The 19,034-nt window shown below is 36.8% G+C and overlaps 1 protein-coding gene across 1 annotated transcript in view; it reads right to left on the bottom strand.

The window, feature by feature from the left end:
• The window catches only part of DYNC2H1 (dynein, cytoplasmic 2, heavy chain 1), a gene marked incomplete at its 5' end in the record, with an annotated part of 129,629 nt that overhangs the window by 80,432 nt on the left and 30,163 nt on the right, over positions 1-19,034 (bottom strand). The window contains 8 exon segments of the mRNA XM_008938682.1: positions 2,230-2,295; positions 6,801-6,890; positions 8,462-8,605; positions 9,409-9,543; positions 11,929-12,048; positions 13,304-13,467; positions 17,372-17,495; positions 18,670-18,768. Of these exon segments, the coding sequence (XP_008936930.1) occupies positions 2,230-2,295; positions 6,801-6,890; positions 8,462-8,605; positions 9,409-9,543; positions 11,929-12,048; positions 13,304-13,467; positions 17,372-17,495; positions 18,670-18,768 (942 nt within the window).

The raw sequence follows: 19,034 nt of genomic DNA, 5'->3' as shown, positions 1-19,034 counted from the left end.
AAGCATCTATAATTCCATGATTTATTTTTTTTTTTTTTTTATTTTCCAAGACAATAGAAAAATTCCAAATGAAAAAGTCAATCAACTAGTAGTACTCTCATATAGACCACAGCTTTTTGCACCCACAAGCCTGGGTCTTCAAACACCTCTCTTTCAATTCAAACTGATGCTCCTCTCTCAATTACAAAGAAAATGCTCATGCACAGAAAAATAAATGAAGGCTCCCCAAATTTTTATGAAGAAGAGCAAAAGTATAATATGTAGAGATATGTAAAACTACATCAGAAAAATCTATACTTATTGATTCAGAAAGGGAATATTTCCACTAAGAGCCGAGGCATTCTACAGTATAATGGTGAAGTTGTATTATAAGTTTCTCATCACTGTGCAAAAAATTTGTAAGTGCAGATGTTTGAACTCTTTGGGGACAGGGACTTGGAATAAACACTCTAACAGTATAATAAGTAACTTCTAGCAGCATTATATTGAAAAACTTTAAAAGAAATAGCTTTTTAAAAATAATAATTTCAGCTTCGTTTTCTGCAATAAATATTTTGTACAAGCACTCTTTTCTTAACAATTTAATTAAATAACTTGTACCTTTCAGAGAGGTAAGAAAATTATTGGTATTATTTGCTTCTTTTAATACTTCAGTACTCGGATACTGCAGGAATATGCGTTGCATGTAACCCAGATTAACCTGGTTAAGAGCTCTAATAGCTGATGGATTGTTTAGCTGATGTCAGCTAAACAATGGCAACTAACACATAAAGCAATATTTACAAACACTTAGGAAGCCTAAGCAGACAGGCTTTAATTTAGTCAGAAAACTATTTGGAATTTGCTGCCCTCATGAGTTTATAAACTCAACTACCAGAAAGATAAAGCAAGACATTTTCAGAAGCTAAAAAGAAATAATAAAGATGAATTAGGGAGGTTCTAATAACGAATAGTAGTCAAGAAATTAATGTGAGGGTTTTTTTATCAGAAAGCTTCATTGCTAAGAAGAACACTATATATATATATATATAAGACTATAATATATAAAGATAAGACTATACAGAGATTATAAATATATAGTACATACAGAACACTATAAAAGAAGAACATTAACACTGTGGGATTTCAATTGGTCAGTCCACATGTCTGCAATAAAAATACATTTCATGCATAACATCAAAAAGTTTCAAACAACCTTTATTAAACCTTACACCTTAAATTCACATCCTTCATATAATCAAGTTCCATTACCTCCTTTCAAATGTAAGATCTGATTTATACTTTTTACCCAACCGTGGACTCTCCTCTAGTGAACTGACATCTAGTAGCAATTGATACTCGCTCTGGTCTCCAGCTCTAGTACAGAAAGACACAGTTTTGTCTCTCCTTTCCATTTAGATATTTTAGATACTTAATGTGTCTTGACTCATGCTAACCAGCCATTTTTAAGCAATTCTATTGACTCAGTTGTGCATACAAATGTCATGTGACATCTCTCAATTTATTTATGAATATGCTAATAATGCAGCACTTGCCTGAAAACTGAAGGGACATCCAGTTTTACTAAATGTGATCTGAACCTGTATCAACTGCATCCCACTATGCTGTCAAAAATATAAACCATTCCACTGAGTTCATCATTTCTCTGGTAGGCCACCATGGCAGAAAGAAACCAATATTTATGTGGCCAGAGAACAACATACAAGAAGGACACTCTGTACAGTACACTTTTGAAGACACTGTTTCAAATGAGGACATTAAAGATCATTTGCCCAGAGACTTCTTAGAGGCTGAAGGATCAATGGCTGAAATGCACAAAAGATAACTTCATTACTTCACTCTTCACTTCATATATCTTCACTGCAGGTTGGAGAATCAGGCTTCTACTTAATCTGTCCCCAGGACTTGCACTCCTTTTCTGCATTTCAATAATAAGGCACAATGCAGAAGCAGTGCTTGGTGACAGTAAAACCATCACTTTACTTACACACAAATATCTTTATCAGACCCCTATTTCAAAGCCAACCATTTACCTGCCTTTCTCATGGCAATCTCCACCATGAACCTACAAAAATATAATGCTAACATCCAAAAGTAACTATCATAGAGAAACAGTAGCATATAAATCTAACATCCTGAGTCCTACAGTTACTGACAAAAACTTTTTATCGACTTATTTACTCTTCATATTAGGTTTAAGTAAATCATTTGGGCATTTTCCCCACTTACATTCTCTTGAAAAAGTTCAGGGTACATCCCTCGCACAAAATGAAGAGCAAACATTAGCTGGTCAGCCTGAAATAAAAGCAATATAAATGTATTTATATGTTCATCAAAAGTGACCTTTCTGGGTTTTTTATAAGTAACAAAATTTTATTAATAAAATGGCTTTGATTCCACAGTAATGACTTAATGACACATATCCTAATTCCAAATTGCTACACACCTCTGCAATTCAGAGACAAACACCCAACTCCTGTATCTGAATCTAAATTCAAGTGAAGAAGAAAAAAAGGCTCTAGTAATAAAGCAAATACACTAAACAGAATTCATTATTTTAAACTGTGCATAGGAAAAGCTTGAGATCTTCCTATAGCAAATTTTTGAAACAGAATATTGAACCAAAACAAAACAAAACAAAATAAAACAAAAAACAAATAAACAAACAAAAAAAATCCAAATATATAACTGTAACCTTCTGGCTTTTTTCTAGGTATGTTGCATCACTTGAATTTCAACAAGTCTCTGAGCACTAGAGCAATAACTCAGGAATAAAGATTAAACAGAGCCACAGAATGAACTACAGAAACATTCGAGACAGTATTTTTTATAATTATTTATACTGGCTTTTTAAAACTGGGACTCCTTCATCCTTACACACAAGTTTCACGGACGTGTTTTACCAAAAGCTGTTCTGGAAAGCACAGAGTACTATGTAATTAAGTTGATGTGAAAAACTGGAAGTTGGTACTCTGGAAAATCAGGACCAGTCAGGAACTTAGACTGAGGTCTCGAGCTTCCAAAGTCTGGCTGTAATCTGGAAGATTCATTCTACCGCACAAGCGAAGGTGTATCTTCTCTCTCTCATTAAAAGTTTAAGCCAGCATAAGGAATGTGGTACCTTTTACTCTCAAGAAAGTGAAACATAACTAAAAAGCATAAAGCACAGGTGAAAGGGAAGAACAAAAGAACCACCAGTGACGCATGGGATTAAGGCTGCAAAGGTGACATCAGATTCAGACAATGAACACAACACTTCTGCACTCCTACAGAAATCTGTTCTGTTCTTGACAATGTTGTCTGAATTTTCCATGGTGTGGTTTTACACATGCACACCCTTTATGTGCACTTCAAAATGACAGCCTTGTTGTCCTTAGCTTCAGAGAATTACCACTATGAAGAATATTAAATTTCCAAGAATACTACTGAAAATTTAATTGCCTGGGACTTCTCAGAAGACATAGGATCAAATATGGGGAAGCATACTCTAGAAAGTATTATATACATTATATACATGACTAATATAGGCTTTCTCATCTCAATGTCTATTATATTTTTGAGGGTAAAATTATATTATTACTATTTTCTCAAATGGATGCCTTTTTACAAGCCTGACAGAGCAGCTCTGAAACAAATATATAAGAACATAGAAAAACAAAACAAAACAAAACAAAAACAAAACAAAACAAAAAACAAAACAAAAAAAAAAAAAAAAAAAAAAAAAAAAAAAAAAAAAAAAAAAAAAAAAAAAAAAAAAAAAAAAAAAAAAAAAAAAAAAAAAAAAAAAAAAAAAAAAAACAAAACAATGTTGTTCAAGATGTTCATCATCTTTGGGAAGTTTACTCATGTGTAGTTAAATTAACTTCAACTGCATCTGCATTCTGAATCATACACATGTATTATTTAATAATTTATCTGGTGATCAAGTTCCAGAACTATGGTTGGCTGACGAAAGGGACATATATTGCTTAGAGACTATACCATTACTAGTTTTAACAGCCCTTGGAACAAGTGACCTTGGAAACTACCACAAGGCTATGTATAACTCGATTCGTACGAGCCACAGCTGCATTAAACTGGATTTGGGTAACTGCAGAAGTGCATGACGGTAGCCACAATAAATTCTTGGTATAATTTTTATCTCTGTGGATACTGATACATAAAGTTGTTGTTTGCTGCTTTAAGTAGTTCCGTTTTATTAATTCTTTCAATTATAAAACCATACAGTACAAAGTATCCCTAAGGATATAATTAAAGCAAAGAAAGCACATTTTATTTTATTTTTCTATGTATTTACTATGAATTTTCTTGCAGGGGTAGGACCAGAGGGCAAACAGGCCTCAACCAGGCATCAGAGTGAAACTGTACAAAGCACTAGATTTGCTTTTTATATTGATAAATAAAAACCTTCCATAAATATCATATAGCACTGAGAACAACTGCCACGGGACACCTGAGGTCCACACAATTCAACTCTCATCCTCTCAGACAAGGTCTACAAGCAAATCCAAATTCAATCTGCCTATTAGAATGCTCTCTGGATGACTTCATATCCCAAACTTGAATGGGAACTGTTTGGAAGAACACTGACCGGCCCAGGCCAAACCTATGACAGCAACTCCTCTGTGGGTGCGTTCCAGTGCTCAGCAAAATTCCTTGGCATCAGTTCACTTAGCATACATAGAATCACAGAATCACTATGGTTGGAAAGGACCTCTAGGACCACCAAGTCAAACATTCATCCCAGAATTTCCCTAACCACTAAGCCATAGCCTCAAGTGCTACATCTACTCGTTTTTTGAACACCTGCAGGCATGATGACTCCACCATCTCCCTGGGCAGCCCATCCCAGTGTCTAACCACTCTCTCATTGAAGAAATTCTTCCTAATATCCCATCAAAACCTTCCTTGGCATAACTTGAGGCCATTTCCCCTCATCCTATCATTAGTAATTTGGGAGAAGAGACCAACACCAGCCTCACTACAACCTCCTGTTAGGTAGTTGCAGAGAGAAATAAGGTCTCCTCTAAGTCTTCTCTTCTCCATGCTAAACAACCCCAGTTCCCTCAGCTGGTCTTCATAAGGCATGTTTTCCAGCTCTCTCACCAGCCTTGCTGCCCTTCTCTGGACCCACTCAAGCACCCCAATGTCCTTCTTACCCTGTGGTGCCCAAAATTTGACACAGTTCTCAAGGTGCAGTCTCACCAGTGCCAAGTCTGGGGCACGATCACCGCACCCTTTCTGATCCAGGCCAGGATGCCATGGGCCTTCTTGGCCACCTGGGCACACTGCTGGCTCATGTTCAGTTGGCTGTCCACCAACACCCCCAGGTCCTTTTCGGCCAGGCAGCTTTCCAGCCACTCCTCCCCAAGCCTAGGGCGTTGCCTCGGGTTGGTGTGACCCAAGTGCAAGACCCAGCACTTGGCCTTGTTGAACCTCATCCAACTGACCTAAGCCCACAGCTCCAGCCTGTCCAGATCCCTCTGCAGAGCCTTCCTACCCTCTAACAGATCAACACTTCCACTCAATTTCGTGTCATCTGCAAATTTACTACGGGTGCACTCGATCCCCTCACACAGGTCATTGATAAACATATTAAACGAGACTGGTCCCAGAACTGAGCCCTGAGGGACACCGCTCGTGACCAGTAGCCAACTGGATTTAACTCTCAATCTCGAAACACTCTCAGTGTTTTGTAAACTCCAATCTGATCACTCACAGTAAAAATCTTTCCTACTCGAAATTTCCTCTGTGCCTTGCTTTTGAAATTTTTAAATTTTTCTGCTATACAAAACTAGCTACCTTCCAATATTCAAAAGATTTGACGACCTATTGGAAAGCTTCACACATTCATGACTTGAAACACAGAAATTAAATTATTATGAGAATATTTCTTGCGAATCCACCTGGACTTGGATAAACCAAAATCCTTAGAAATAACTGCTGCCTCTGCATCCTCAGCATAGTGTTGCTAGACTGGAGGGAGAGTGGAGGAGATTGTGTAAAATGTTCCAAGATCTCTTCATTCTCACTGATCAAACTCCAGACCTGCATGATTTGCACTACTGCTCAAATATCTCTGAATTTTTCAGCCTAGCACTGTGACATGAACACCTCCTGTTATGACTGTTTCATGTAAAATCAAAAATTAAAATGGAAAGTTAAAGGCACAACTAGCCTAGGTTTTCACCCAGAAATCAAGAAGAGAAACACCACCTTATTCAAATACAGAGAAACAAGAAATATGTTAAGAACAATATATGAAGGAACAGGGAAAGAGAGAAACAAACAAGCAAACAGATAGCGATTTGGGTCAGGATGTGAAATAAAAAGGAGAATATGGCCATACTTCTTTCAGTTAATATTTATTCTTTCAGAATAAATAACCACACAAAATCTCACCATGACAGCTAGGTCAAACACTTATACTTAGGAATGCTAGACATCAAAGCAAACATTAGAATAAGAGTACTCAGAAGACTGCAAATCCTGGGACTGACTATGAAACCAGAATGAGGCAGAGATGAAGAGCCAGAAGTAAGGCAGAAATAAGACTAGACTGAAAATAGCCTTGTACATTAGAAAACTGCTCTATGGAGAGATGTGCATAAGCAATCTTAATTCCATCAGATCCTAATTTTTATACCTCATTTTGCATGTTAAATGTTGCAAGCCTTTTTTGCATATATTACACATGTACTGACACAATGCTGCTTATTTGAAGATCAAGTGTTAGTTGCTGACAGAATACTTTAAAGCCCAGTGCACTATATAAAAGCCAGAAAAAAAAACAATCTTACCTTAAACAAACAGCGACAAACATACTCATACACTGTATGTTTCAATGAGTCAATGAGGGAGTTGATTCTTTCCTCAGTACTATCTGAATTCTAAAAAGAAAGTTTGGATGTCAAAAATTCATGTAAAAGTAAAAAAATCTTTTTATGTGCACAGTAAATTTCAGCACAATGACAAAAACAAACAACCTGGACTCTATGTGACATTTACTAGTTCTAAAAACATTATGAACTCAGCTGCAGCTATGAATGATTATATAATGATAAGTTCATGCTGAAGCATTAAGAAATTAATATTTTGGCCTTGAATATTTTGTCTGTGAATGTTACACAACATTATACATAAGGTAAATACACAGAGAATGAGATCGCAGCTTCTTCTCCTAACATTAATGTCCTTGAAATCTTATAGCTTTCAGTTGGTAAAAAACTGCTTCTGTACTGAATTATTATAGCTAATGTTATTAAGCAGCTATGTCGACATTAATTGTAGCTACTGAACTTCCAGTCAAACTTGGCCTAACTGATGTAAATGTTGTAGAAAATAGTAAATATACCTTATCCTTCAAAGGTTACAGACTAAATGACTGATTATAACAGAACAAACTAAAAGAAAGATAAGATGAATGAAGAAAGTGGGGGGGAGAAAAAAAAGGTGAGGGAGGTAACAGGCAGTATTAGAAAGAAGTTCCTTTGCACCATGCTGGAATTTGAAAAGATGAGTTAATAACGGAAGGCAATTAGGATTCACAGGATGATTTGACTAATAAGAAAGCAAGGAAGGCAAAAACAGAAGTTGACCTTTAAACAGGTAAAATAATAGGCAAGAAGAAAAGAAATTATGAAAGAGTGGGAAAGTAAGTACAAGAAATTAGAACCTCATGTTGTGGCAAAGAAGTAACAAGTAAAGAACTTTAAAGAGGGCCAGTCTGCATAGTCAGAACCATGCTCCTGGTAATGACTGGGGCTGAAGGAAACTTGTAAGCACAGATGCCAGAATAAAGTGAAATCCAAAAGTGACATGATGAAAGGCTGGTGATATGCCTTTTTAAGATGGAAATAAAAGGAAATCAAATTAATTTTGGAGACGTTGAATAAACAGAAAATGCATCATTAGTCAATGTGAGCTTTTAGATCTAAGGAAAGAGGTGACAAGGGATATATCCACAATTCTGTGCTTCAGTAAGAAAACTACAGTGGGCATTAAAAAGTATAAATTACATTTTCGACAAGACAGGTTGCACACATGCTTAAAAACTGCATAAAAGTAGACAAAGGTTTGATCTTCCCTCAGGTAACTGAATCATGTAGAAATGTAACAGATTAGATCATTAGTTTATTTAATAGGGCCTTCAGTAAAGTTATAATCAACCTTGGTCTTTCCAATTCAACTTAGAAAGCAAGCCTGAAATTAGAAGTAAGATTTATTTTTATATTTACAGGGATTTTACAATTTATATGTAACATAAGATCCATTACAAATTCCATGTGCACATATTCTGAATATCTACAGCACAGCAGTTCAGCATCACTACTTAGTATACATTTCATCATCAGTTATTACACATCATTTTCTAAAAACATCCAAGCAACTAACAAATTCTAAGGATCAAAGCAGACTGATTCTTCTGCAGAGTGAACAGCTTCAGGAGAAGAGAAAATACCTGCTCGCTGTGCAGAGCTCTTTGGAAAAGCCGCAGGAAAGCCGCCAAACTAAACCGGTACATAGCATTCATTTTGGACAGGTCGGAAATAATGAAGTACATCTTGCTAGCACTCTCAGCTAAAGGGAGATAGGCATCCCTCTCCTGTGGAGACAAAAAGCATGCAGAAAGGAACAGTACATTCCTGCCATCTGCTGGTTATTGCACAAATATGTATTCATCCTACCACAAAAACGTTCAGATGACTCCCACTGCTTTAGAAAATGGAATTCTTTCCAAATCTTCAAATTGAGGGACAATTCTTCAAATTGAGGAACATGCACTCAAAACTTCAACACTGTCTTTAGATTTCAAAATTGCAAGAAGGTATTCTTAGCAAAAAATTCTTTGAATTATGAAGAACCTTTTGGAAAATTAATCCCTAGGGTACTGAGGCCTCCTCCCACAACAGAACATGTCCCAGAATTCAATAGAAAATTAACTAAACTACTAAGAACACAGAAGAAAACTCTTTAATGGGTTACAAAAACAGCATGCCAGATGAATATCATCAACAGTGATTTAAATTTTGGCAATAACAGGGGAAATATTAAGTAAGAGCATACATATGAGCCATACTGTTTGCAACAGCAGATGGCAAAAATAAATTTAAAACCCATTAATTGCCAATAAGACCTTGGGAAAATTTCTTTTAATTCAAACTGGCAGACTTCAAATTGTGTATTCATCCACCACATGTAAAACAAAGGTATTTAACTACTGAAAATACTTTCTGGACTTGCACATCTCAAATATCTTTTACTAAAAAAATAAATTTAGTACGTTACTGACGCTATACTCCTGTGGATGCATATATCCTCTCTATATAGAAGATTACTATTTTTAGCAGGGGAAAGAAAAAGATAAAAAGATTAAAAAGTCAATAAAAGATTAAAATATTCTTCTACCTTGTCAAGGAAACTCTGAAGTCTGTGAGATTCAGCAAGTGATTCTTGGATGAGTGCACTACTTGCTTTAGTCTGATTCAAAGATTCAATCAGATCCTTATTTTCTAGTATATTGCCTTGGGATGTTGCAAGTGTCTGCAGCAAAAGAAGACATCTATGTTACATTAAAAAAAAAAAAAAAACCCAAACACAAAAACATGTCAAGTAACTATTTTGGAAGCTGTCCTTCTTGCTGACCTGTACATACTTCTGAATCATTGAATGCATCAAGAACACTAGAAAGCAGGTAGTTACTCCAAAACATGAAATGTTATTTTCAGGAAGCATAGAAAATAAAATCCAAGAACAAGTTAGAGAAATTCGATTGCCTGGTTCTGAAACTTAAGCTGTCAACACGCTTCTGAGAATGATTTCTATGATTAAAGTCTTACACAACAATATCGCCATGGTCAATGCAAATTCAGAGTTTTTTTTTAGTTTTATTTAAATACCAATTTACCCTGAAATTGGCTACTTGCAATAACTTCTCGCACCCAGTTATTCATAAATTCATTTTCCTTCATGAAGCATTTCTTTCAATATCTCCTATACAAGTTCTGTCTCATTTCCAACTATGATGAATATTCCCAATCACAAGAATCTTAGTTTTTTAACCATGTATCTCTTCAAAATCCTTGAGATTACCCCACATTTATCCCAAATTCTCCTGTGAGAACAATTTCACTTCTAATAAGAAGTGGCAATAGCTTTGATGATTCACTGTCATTTAAGATTTTTTACTAGTCTTCAGTAAGTACACTTCAGTACAACTTTCTAGTCAGACACCACCACAAAACGGGCTTCCTGAAAGTCAAGTTAGTTCTGAACAATTACCTGTAGGACAACATTTCCAGGTAATTGGAGGCAGAGATTAGAATGCTAGAATAGACTTAAAATAGTAGAATGCACTTAGTTCTCTAGTTGAAAAAAGTTTAGGACAAGGCCATGTGTTTTGGCAAGGAGTCCAATTTTGCTATGAGGAATCATAGTGCAAGCAATGAGACAGCCACAGCACATATCTCCCTACCCCAAGGCTTCTGCAAGAAAATTGGTACAAGTTTTCAGAGGGAATGATAAAGGTGCTTTAGGATTAACTTGAATTTAACTAGATACCTCCAGCACTGACTTCTTTGCTGACAAAGCCCATGCAGCACCTGTCAGTTTCCACTGAGCGTTAGGTTTCTTCATTCAGGGTCAAGGAGCAGGCTGATTTTTGGGCTAACAGGAATGCAATATATAGCAATAACACGTGCGTAAGATTTTGTAGTTCCAAGATCACACCTGCATGTGTGAAAAGTCTGTTCTAAAAAGTGGACATTTTTTTGTTGCACCTCTGAACTCTCAACTTCTGGAAGACATTAAGATGCTAAACAATGATCAACTTTGAAGATGGAGTTCTTTTAGAGAACAAGTTTTCCTCAGCCTGTAAGAGAAATCTGTCCCATCACAGTTGAAAAAAATATTTTGAGCTTAGTGTTTGAGACGCAATAGGGAGTTTAACAGGGACAGTAAATGTGGAAGTTCAAATCATGTTAGATAATTATGTGCAAAATTCTAAAATTGAAACACAAATGACCAGGTTTTTTTTGAGGAATCTGTAAAAATGATTAGTTTATGCTCAAGTCCATTGTGATGGATACTACAAAATTCAGTGGCTCAGCTACAGACTGAAGGTTTTGAGACAACACATCAATCTCCTGCATCTATGACATTTTAGGGAAAAAAAGGAGGATTCGAGGATCCATTTCTTGGGCATGATGTACAGTTTCTGTAAAATACATGACAAGATGAAAGCAAAAAAGAAAACAGTCCTCTTCCTTGGAAGCTACCTTTCCTTTAGAGGTATACAACTGTTTCTGAGCAAAATTACTTTCATTAAAATAAAAAGGTAAACAGAAAATTGAGACTATTAATTTTAAATACTAGAAAGGGAAGTGTAATTATGAAGTCTATTACAGTTCATTGCTAATAATAAACAGCTGTGGATGTTTAAAGTTTTGAACATCTCTCTCAACAAATCTTTCCACTTAGATTTTTTCTTTCAGTTTTTTTTTCCTTTCACAACACAGAATCATTTCTCAGGTTCAGAAAGTATCATTTTCACAAGATTAAAAACGTGGCTTGCTTTAAACTCATAATTTGAAAAATAAGATAGTATTTTTTTAAAGTTTTATCTTTTTTAATATATTCAAATTAATGAAATTCCTAATCAAGCTAAACCAGCTATATCTAGCCCAGAAATAAAAACATCCAACTTTGATATGCTTACTGTATTGAAATACTACAGTTTCATAACAGATGTAAATATTTTATCTACTTTATTCTCCCAACAACCCCAAGCAAATAATGCTTTTATTTTCTCAAATCAAAAATTCTGAGGGCTCATTGTTCCAACATTTTCACCATCTTCATTCAAACACGTAACAATATTGATGCTATCTTACTGGTCTAACAGATATAAAAGAGGTAAATTAATTTCACCTCCAAGAGAGTTTCCTCAAGCTTTGCTAACTGTATCTTCTTATCTTCTTCTTGTTGTAACAGTTTTGTCTTCTGCTCTTCCAAATCAGGCTTTTCATGCTGAATAGTTAAAGCCAAAAGCTAAAAAGAAAGGTGATTATTCAACAGGATAAAACCCAATCTAATATTTCATAATATATTTTCATTAATGAGATATATATATGCATTAATCATACAGCACATATTTTTGAAAGTAGACTCCTAAAGGTTTACTTAGTTGCACCAGACATCCAACAGCTCTAAATCTCTGTAGACACTGAGGACACTCTGCAGTGGCACCAGGAACTACTGTGAACAATGCCCTCGTGTATAACAGCAAATTCAAGTCAGGTAGGATGCTCAAGGACATCTCCAAAGGCACTGGATCACCTTACTGAGGACATTGATTCACACCCTTTTATGCTGAGAGCTAAACCTTTGCCCCTCAATCTGAATCACATCCATGTTTAAATGACTGGCAGTTTTCATCAGTGAATATACTGTTATCAGATATAAAAGGAAGTAGGTGCTAGAAAGCACAAACTGGAGAGGATGGCAGTGAATTTCTTTCCAGTAAGTCTACCAAAAGTCAAACCCCTCTACTGCCAACAAAGAGAAAACAAAAAACAAAGCTTTTTCTTTTCCTGTATTTCCACTTGGAGGAGGATCAATTCACTCAGCTACACCGTATGATGTTGGCTCCCTGTCTCCAGGGGAGGGAGGTTATCTGTGCTTCACATTTTGAATTTTACTTATCAACATCTTATTTACAACCCATTCTAAGTCTCTTGTTAGTTGGGAAAAACTTGTTTCATACCAAACAAAGGGGTTTTTTCCTCCCTTAATCTATCTGTTTTCTTTTTTTCCCCTCTCTCCCACCTGCACACTACATTTTGCTTCCTAAATATTACAAAAAAGAAACACAAAAGCTACTAGCACTTTGGAGGTAAAATATATAGCTTCTTGATTTCAGTATGGTTTTCCTGTACACAATGTAACCTGATGCTAGCATTACTCTGTAACTAGGGCACTGGAGAGCAATAACAAAAATGTTTCCATTGTACCATAAATGCACCTTGAGCAGAAAAGAGGAGCTTAGGTATTCATCTGTTGCAACTGAAGCCAATGAGACAATTTCTGCTTTCTCTATTGGACTCACTGCTTGGTTCCGAAGTGTATAAAACCAAGATTTTAAAATTTAAAATTAGTTTCAGCATCGATTCTACCACTTATCTTTGTGTGCTAGAAAATACCTCTGCGACGATTAATGCAAAGTGCACCACAGGGCTTCTTGCAGAAGCTGGATGAAGCTATGAACGCCTGTGGTACACATACTGCTTTTATTTTAGATGCCTACCTGTCCTCTTAAGCCACTTCCTGTTGTGGTAAAGTTTACTTCTGTAACAAGAGAAGCAGCATCGGGTGGAATTAAGGGATTTGGGTTCCTTGTCGACAGAAAAAGACGGAACTCTTCATTATAATCGACCATCTTTTCACCTATTTGTATGGCATAGCGGGGCCCTGTAAACAACAGACAGATGTTGTACTCACTCTGATTGGAACAGTCCAGAATTCACTGAAAGTAATGCTATTTGTGGAATACTTTATGACCAATAGAAGCAAATATATTTTATAAAACCTGTTTATAAATTGTTTGGAAAACTGTTTAAAAATTCAAGGATTACAGCTTAGTCTGCATTGTTAGACAGAAAAAAATAAAATAATACAGCAATAATGTAAGAAAGTTACATAGTGAGAATAATCAATATTCCATAATAGTCCATATTGAAATATCCCATAAATATGTCTTATTATAAATACAGTTAATTTAATCACAATATGAAAGAAACCATTTCTTAAATTTCTGCTGTCATGTTGAATCTCTCTTTATACTTCTAATATTTTGATATTTCTCACTATGCCTGTCACAGAATGAAAGTATATATATGGCCTCTCACCAACCTCCTTCCACCACAGGTTTCCAGTCTAACAAGGTCAGAAAAGAAGAGACTCAACCAAGACACAAAACTAGAGTTGCCTCCTCATACAAAAAAGAACAAAGAAGAGAATTATAAAAGTTTTAAAGTGAAACTTTCCAGAGAAATTTATGAGGGGGCATAGTTAGGTGCTTCTCTGTTTTTAGGATTAGAGGCACATCAGAATTGCTCTAAGTATACACGTCTTACTAAAACACTGGTAGAGATGAAAATCACAGACCAACGCTGCCTCTGTGCCAATGATCAGAATAAATTTTAGGCCTACACTGTAAAAACATGAAATTTTTTCTAAAATGAAAAAATTATTACAGTATATATAGACATTGTTCTTAATGTTTCACTGCAAGTAATTACAGAACCATAGAATCATTAAGGTTGGAAAAGACCTCTAAGACCATCAAGTCCAATTGTTAACCCAACACCACCATGACTACTAAACCATGTCCCCAGGTGCCACGTCTACACGCCTTTTGAACACCTCCAGGGATGGTGACTCCACCACTTCCTTGAACAGTCTGTTCCAATGCCTCACTACTCTTTCAGTAAAGACATTTTTCCTAATAACCAGCCTAAACCTCCCCTGGTGTAAGGGGGAGCCCACTTCCCATAAAGCCCATGTTCTCTAGTCCTATTTCTAGTTGGAAGAAGAGACCTACACCCATCTCCAACCTCCTTTCAGGTAGTTGCAGAAAGCAACAAGGTCTCCCTTGAGCCTCCCCTTCTCCAGAATAAACAGCCCCAGCTCCCTCAGCCACTTCTCCTAAGACTTGTTCTCTAGACCCTTCATCAGCTTCATTGCCCTTCTCTGGACCCGCTCTAGCACCCCAATGTCCTTCTTCTAGTGAAGGGCCCAAAACTTATCCCAGTACTCAAGCTGTGGCCTCACCCGTGCGGAGTAAAGGGGGACAAAATCACTTCCATAGTCCTGCTGGCCACACTATTTTTGATACAGGCCAGGATGCCATTGGCCTTCTTGGCCTCCTGGGCACACTGCTGGTTCATATTCAGCTGGCAGTTCAACAGCAGCCCCAGGTCCTTTTCCACCAGGCAGCTTTCCAGCCACTCCTCCTGAGGCCTGGAGAGTTGCCTGGGGTTGGTGTGACCAAAGTGCAGGACCCAACACTTGGTCTCGTTGAACCTCATGCAGATGACCTCAGCCCATCAATCCAACCTGTCCAGATCCCTCTGCAGAGCCTCAAAACCCTCAAGCAGATCAACATTCCCACTCAATTTGGCGTTATCTGCAAACTTACTGAGGGTGCACTCAATTGCCTCATCTTGATCAATGACAAAAGATGTGAAACAATACTGGCCCCAAAACTGAGCCCTAGGGAACACCACTTATGACTGACCACCAACTGGATTTAACTCCATTCACCACAACCCTCTGGGTCCAGCCTGCCAGCCAGTTTTTAATCCAGGAAAGAGTCCACCTGTCTAGGCCGTGAGCCACCAGCTTCTCCAGAAGAATGGAAGACAGTGTCAAAGACCTTACTAAGGTCCAGGTAGACAACATCCACAGCCTTTCCCTCATACACTTGGCAGGTCACCTGGTAATAGAAGGAGATCAGATTGGTCAAGCAGGATCTGCCTTTTTGAACCCATGCTGGCTGGGCCTGATCCCCTGACCATCCTGAACATGACATGTGAGTGTACTCAAGATGAACCGTTCCATAATCTTCCCCATTACCAAGGTCAGGCTGAGAGGCCTGTAGTTCTCTGGATCCTCCTTCCTGCCCTTCTTGAGGATGGGCATCACACTGGCAAGTCTCCAGTCATCTGGCACCTCCCCTTTTAACGAGGGCTACTGATAAATGATGGAGGGAGGCTTCACAAGTTCTTATGCCGGCTCCCTCAGCACTCTCCGGTGGATCCCACCTGGCTCCATAGATTTATAAGTGTCCAGGTGACATAGCAGGTCACTAACTGATGTAGAGTCATCATAAGCAAAATAATCCAGACCAACGCCCACCTCCACACTTTGACAAAGAGAAGGAGTGCGTGGTTGCTCTCCCTTCTCAAAAAACAACTCCCTGGTTTGGACTTGCACAGACCTAGCATTAATTTACCTCATTAACATGCAGAAAATGATGTCTGAGTGTTATGAGCAATTTACGTGAATAAATTACTATATTTTAATTTAATCTGCTTTCTCCAGAGTTCTACAAACCTTTTCATCTCTTCATTCGATCCCTTGAGTAAAATCCATTAAGAAGCCTATAATATTCTATCTCTACTTTTCAAAGCTCAGCACAAGCTAGTGAAAAAAACCAGCTGTAAAGATGTTCTACCTAACTGCCTACAGATCCTGCAGATCTCCGATTACCACTTAGGTGGTGCCCTCAACTTTTACCAAGGATAAACAAGCAAGCACATCTATTATCAAAGAACAGTAAAGCATTTGATTTATTTTTGTCTTGTGTTTACATTTAAGAATTACTGCTACCTCACCTATTGCTATCTCAATATTAGATGAAATGACAGCAAAAAAGGGTCTTGAGCTATGTTCAGTGCCCAGAGTTTATACTGTAAATTACATCCCCAGGCTGTAGTACATGCTGAGGAATTAATGTTTTATGCAGAGATATAAATACGAAAGATAATGTAAATATATATATTAATTACAATAATTTAGAAAGTATTAAAACATATATTGTTGTATTTTTTAAATCCTCTCAGTTCTTTCAATATAATTTCAAAATATACAACATAACTCAATATAACTCATGCTGAGACACTTATATCATTACTATTTATCTGTTAAATTTTCAACACAAATTTTCGTATCAACCTTTTTAATGAAACTAAATGCAAAGCAGTTATACAGTTATATAGAGTACACTAGGTCTCCAAAGCAGAGATATTTTAAAATGTAAATGGTGTTTTTTTTTTCTCATCATTGCATCAGTTAGGGAGACTCCTTTCACCAAATTCCATGATTTTACTGATCTCTGTGACCACTTCCCTCATCTGGTCACATCAGGGACAGACCTGTGTGCCACCTTTAGTTTCAGACCAATGAAAGAGAAACAGCAACACCAACGTTCTAAAACTCTGATTTCTAACTGCACAACAAGTTGTATAAATTCTGTTCTACTTAAGGCTCAAGTTCTTAAGTAAAATTCTGTGTTTGAAAATATCACTAGAAATCAATTTACAATTTCACTTATGAAGAGGTGATAAAAACACTTTATTCTAATTGCAGTCAAAAACTCTTTAAATACTTTTCAGTATTTTTCCACTTACTAAACAAGAACATATCTTCAACTGATTTCATGCACTGAAATGTTAGCAGCAGGTTAATGTTGAAGAGGAGAATACTATACAATACTCATGTTTTCAGAAAAAAACAAGTTTTATATGATACATACAGAGATCTAACCTACAAAAGTTTTGAGCAAGCATTTGGAAATATCCCTATCATTTACCTTGAGCAACAAGATCTCTTCGTAGCAATGGGTATAGTACAGGCTCCACTCCATCCACTTCCTGTATAATAAGTGTCTTCCCAAATCTCACTGCCAGCTCAAGGGCTGTTAGGAAGTTGGTGTCCTGAGCAAATAAAAATAAGTTACTTTGATTCACACTTTTAAAAAATATTAACTTTGGAAGAAACAGGAAGGCATTATGGCAGGAGTTTAAATCTAAAAAGTCAGTAGCATAGCTGAAAAATTCTACTATTCTATATTTCAGGGTTTAGCCATAAGTGTTTAATTTAAATAAATTTGATCTATTCAGCTGCTGACACACAGGCAATCTATTTAACATGCCCAGCTCTCCAAGCACTGTACTAGAAGATGACAAGTGTAGCACAGGTCTTGTGTCACATCTGTCAGGTGCACCTGGACGTCCTGGCTAGTTAACACATCTCAAATGTTATTAGGTAGCCATGTCTCAAAGCAGAATCAAGACCTAAGAACTGTATTCACATTGCTGTTGGGACATCTAAAAGCAGTTTTGGCATGCAGAAGTCTAAACAGGCATGTGGTGTTTAAGAGTCCATTATAGTTAATGGAGGTCCTGGACAATGAAGACAACAGTGCCTAAAAGGTCAACCAAGCCAATCAGCTAGCAGTGGAAGCATTCAATAACACAAAGATCTGTATCTATTACCATCAGGAAGTATTTATGAGGACTGCACAGAGCTGGCAGGGATCTGTGGAAGACCTAAATCCTGTTAGAGCAGTATCTTGAGGGTTCAATAAGGGACATTTGCATGGCACTAGATGTCTGTCTATGTGCAGCTGAGCCAAGTCTCACCAGTCATGATAACAGTGACCTGTTGACAACTAATCTTACGTACCTTAATCTCACAATAAAATCCAACCTACTATTTCCAATGTAGGTAATATAGCACAGAAGTCATAGGCAAGAAGTGTAAAAACTGCAACCAAGGATACCAAAGACCTCTGTGTTCACAAATCTGTTACAATCTCCCTCTTGGCAGGAAATACCGATATTCTTAGAGACAGCAGCACATAGGCAAACTCACATAAGTAATACCAGACGTTGACTCTCCAATTTTAAACACCCTGATCTCCTTCTTGAGTAAATACACTTTCAGTACCGTTTGTAACCTAGCGCTCTGTGAGAAATTATATGCTTCATGGAATATAACCCTATTTTTTGTGATTGTTAACAAACCCCTTTAAAACTGCTCTCTAATGTCTTGAACAGGGCAAGCTCAAGCAGAACAGAACTGTAAGACCAAGAGTAAATACTGCACCTGTTGGTTAATAACTTCCAAACGCGATTCCTTCAAATGCGTCTTCAACCATTCAGTAGCTCGGAAAGAAGGGTCTATCAAAAATGGGCAAACTTTACTCTAGGGGAAACAAAAATAATATATATGTATATATTTACTGAAATCTATGATGCTTAAGAATAAAATTGAATGGACAACTTTTTTATTACCCCAAACTAATGGTATAGTAATCTCAGATTTTTTTCTTGTTAACAAACTGTTCAAAGAAACAAACAACAAACTACAACAAACAGTAGAAGGAATTTTATGTCTGTCTGTCTTTTTTTTTTTCTCAAAAAAAAAAAAAAAAAAAAAAAAAAAAAACCCAAAAACAAAATTCACAAGGA

Source organism: Merops nubicus, unplaced genomic scaffold (genome assembly GCF_000691845.1).
Source record: "Merops nubicus isolate BGI_N331 unplaced genomic scaffold, ASM69184v1 scaffold4534, whole genome shotgun sequence".
In the NCBI taxonomy this organism is placed as follows: Eukaryota; Metazoa; Chordata; class Aves; order Coraciiformes; family Meropidae; genus Merops; species Merops nubicus.
This window is presented reverse-complemented; position numbering and strand designations above follow the sequence as displayed.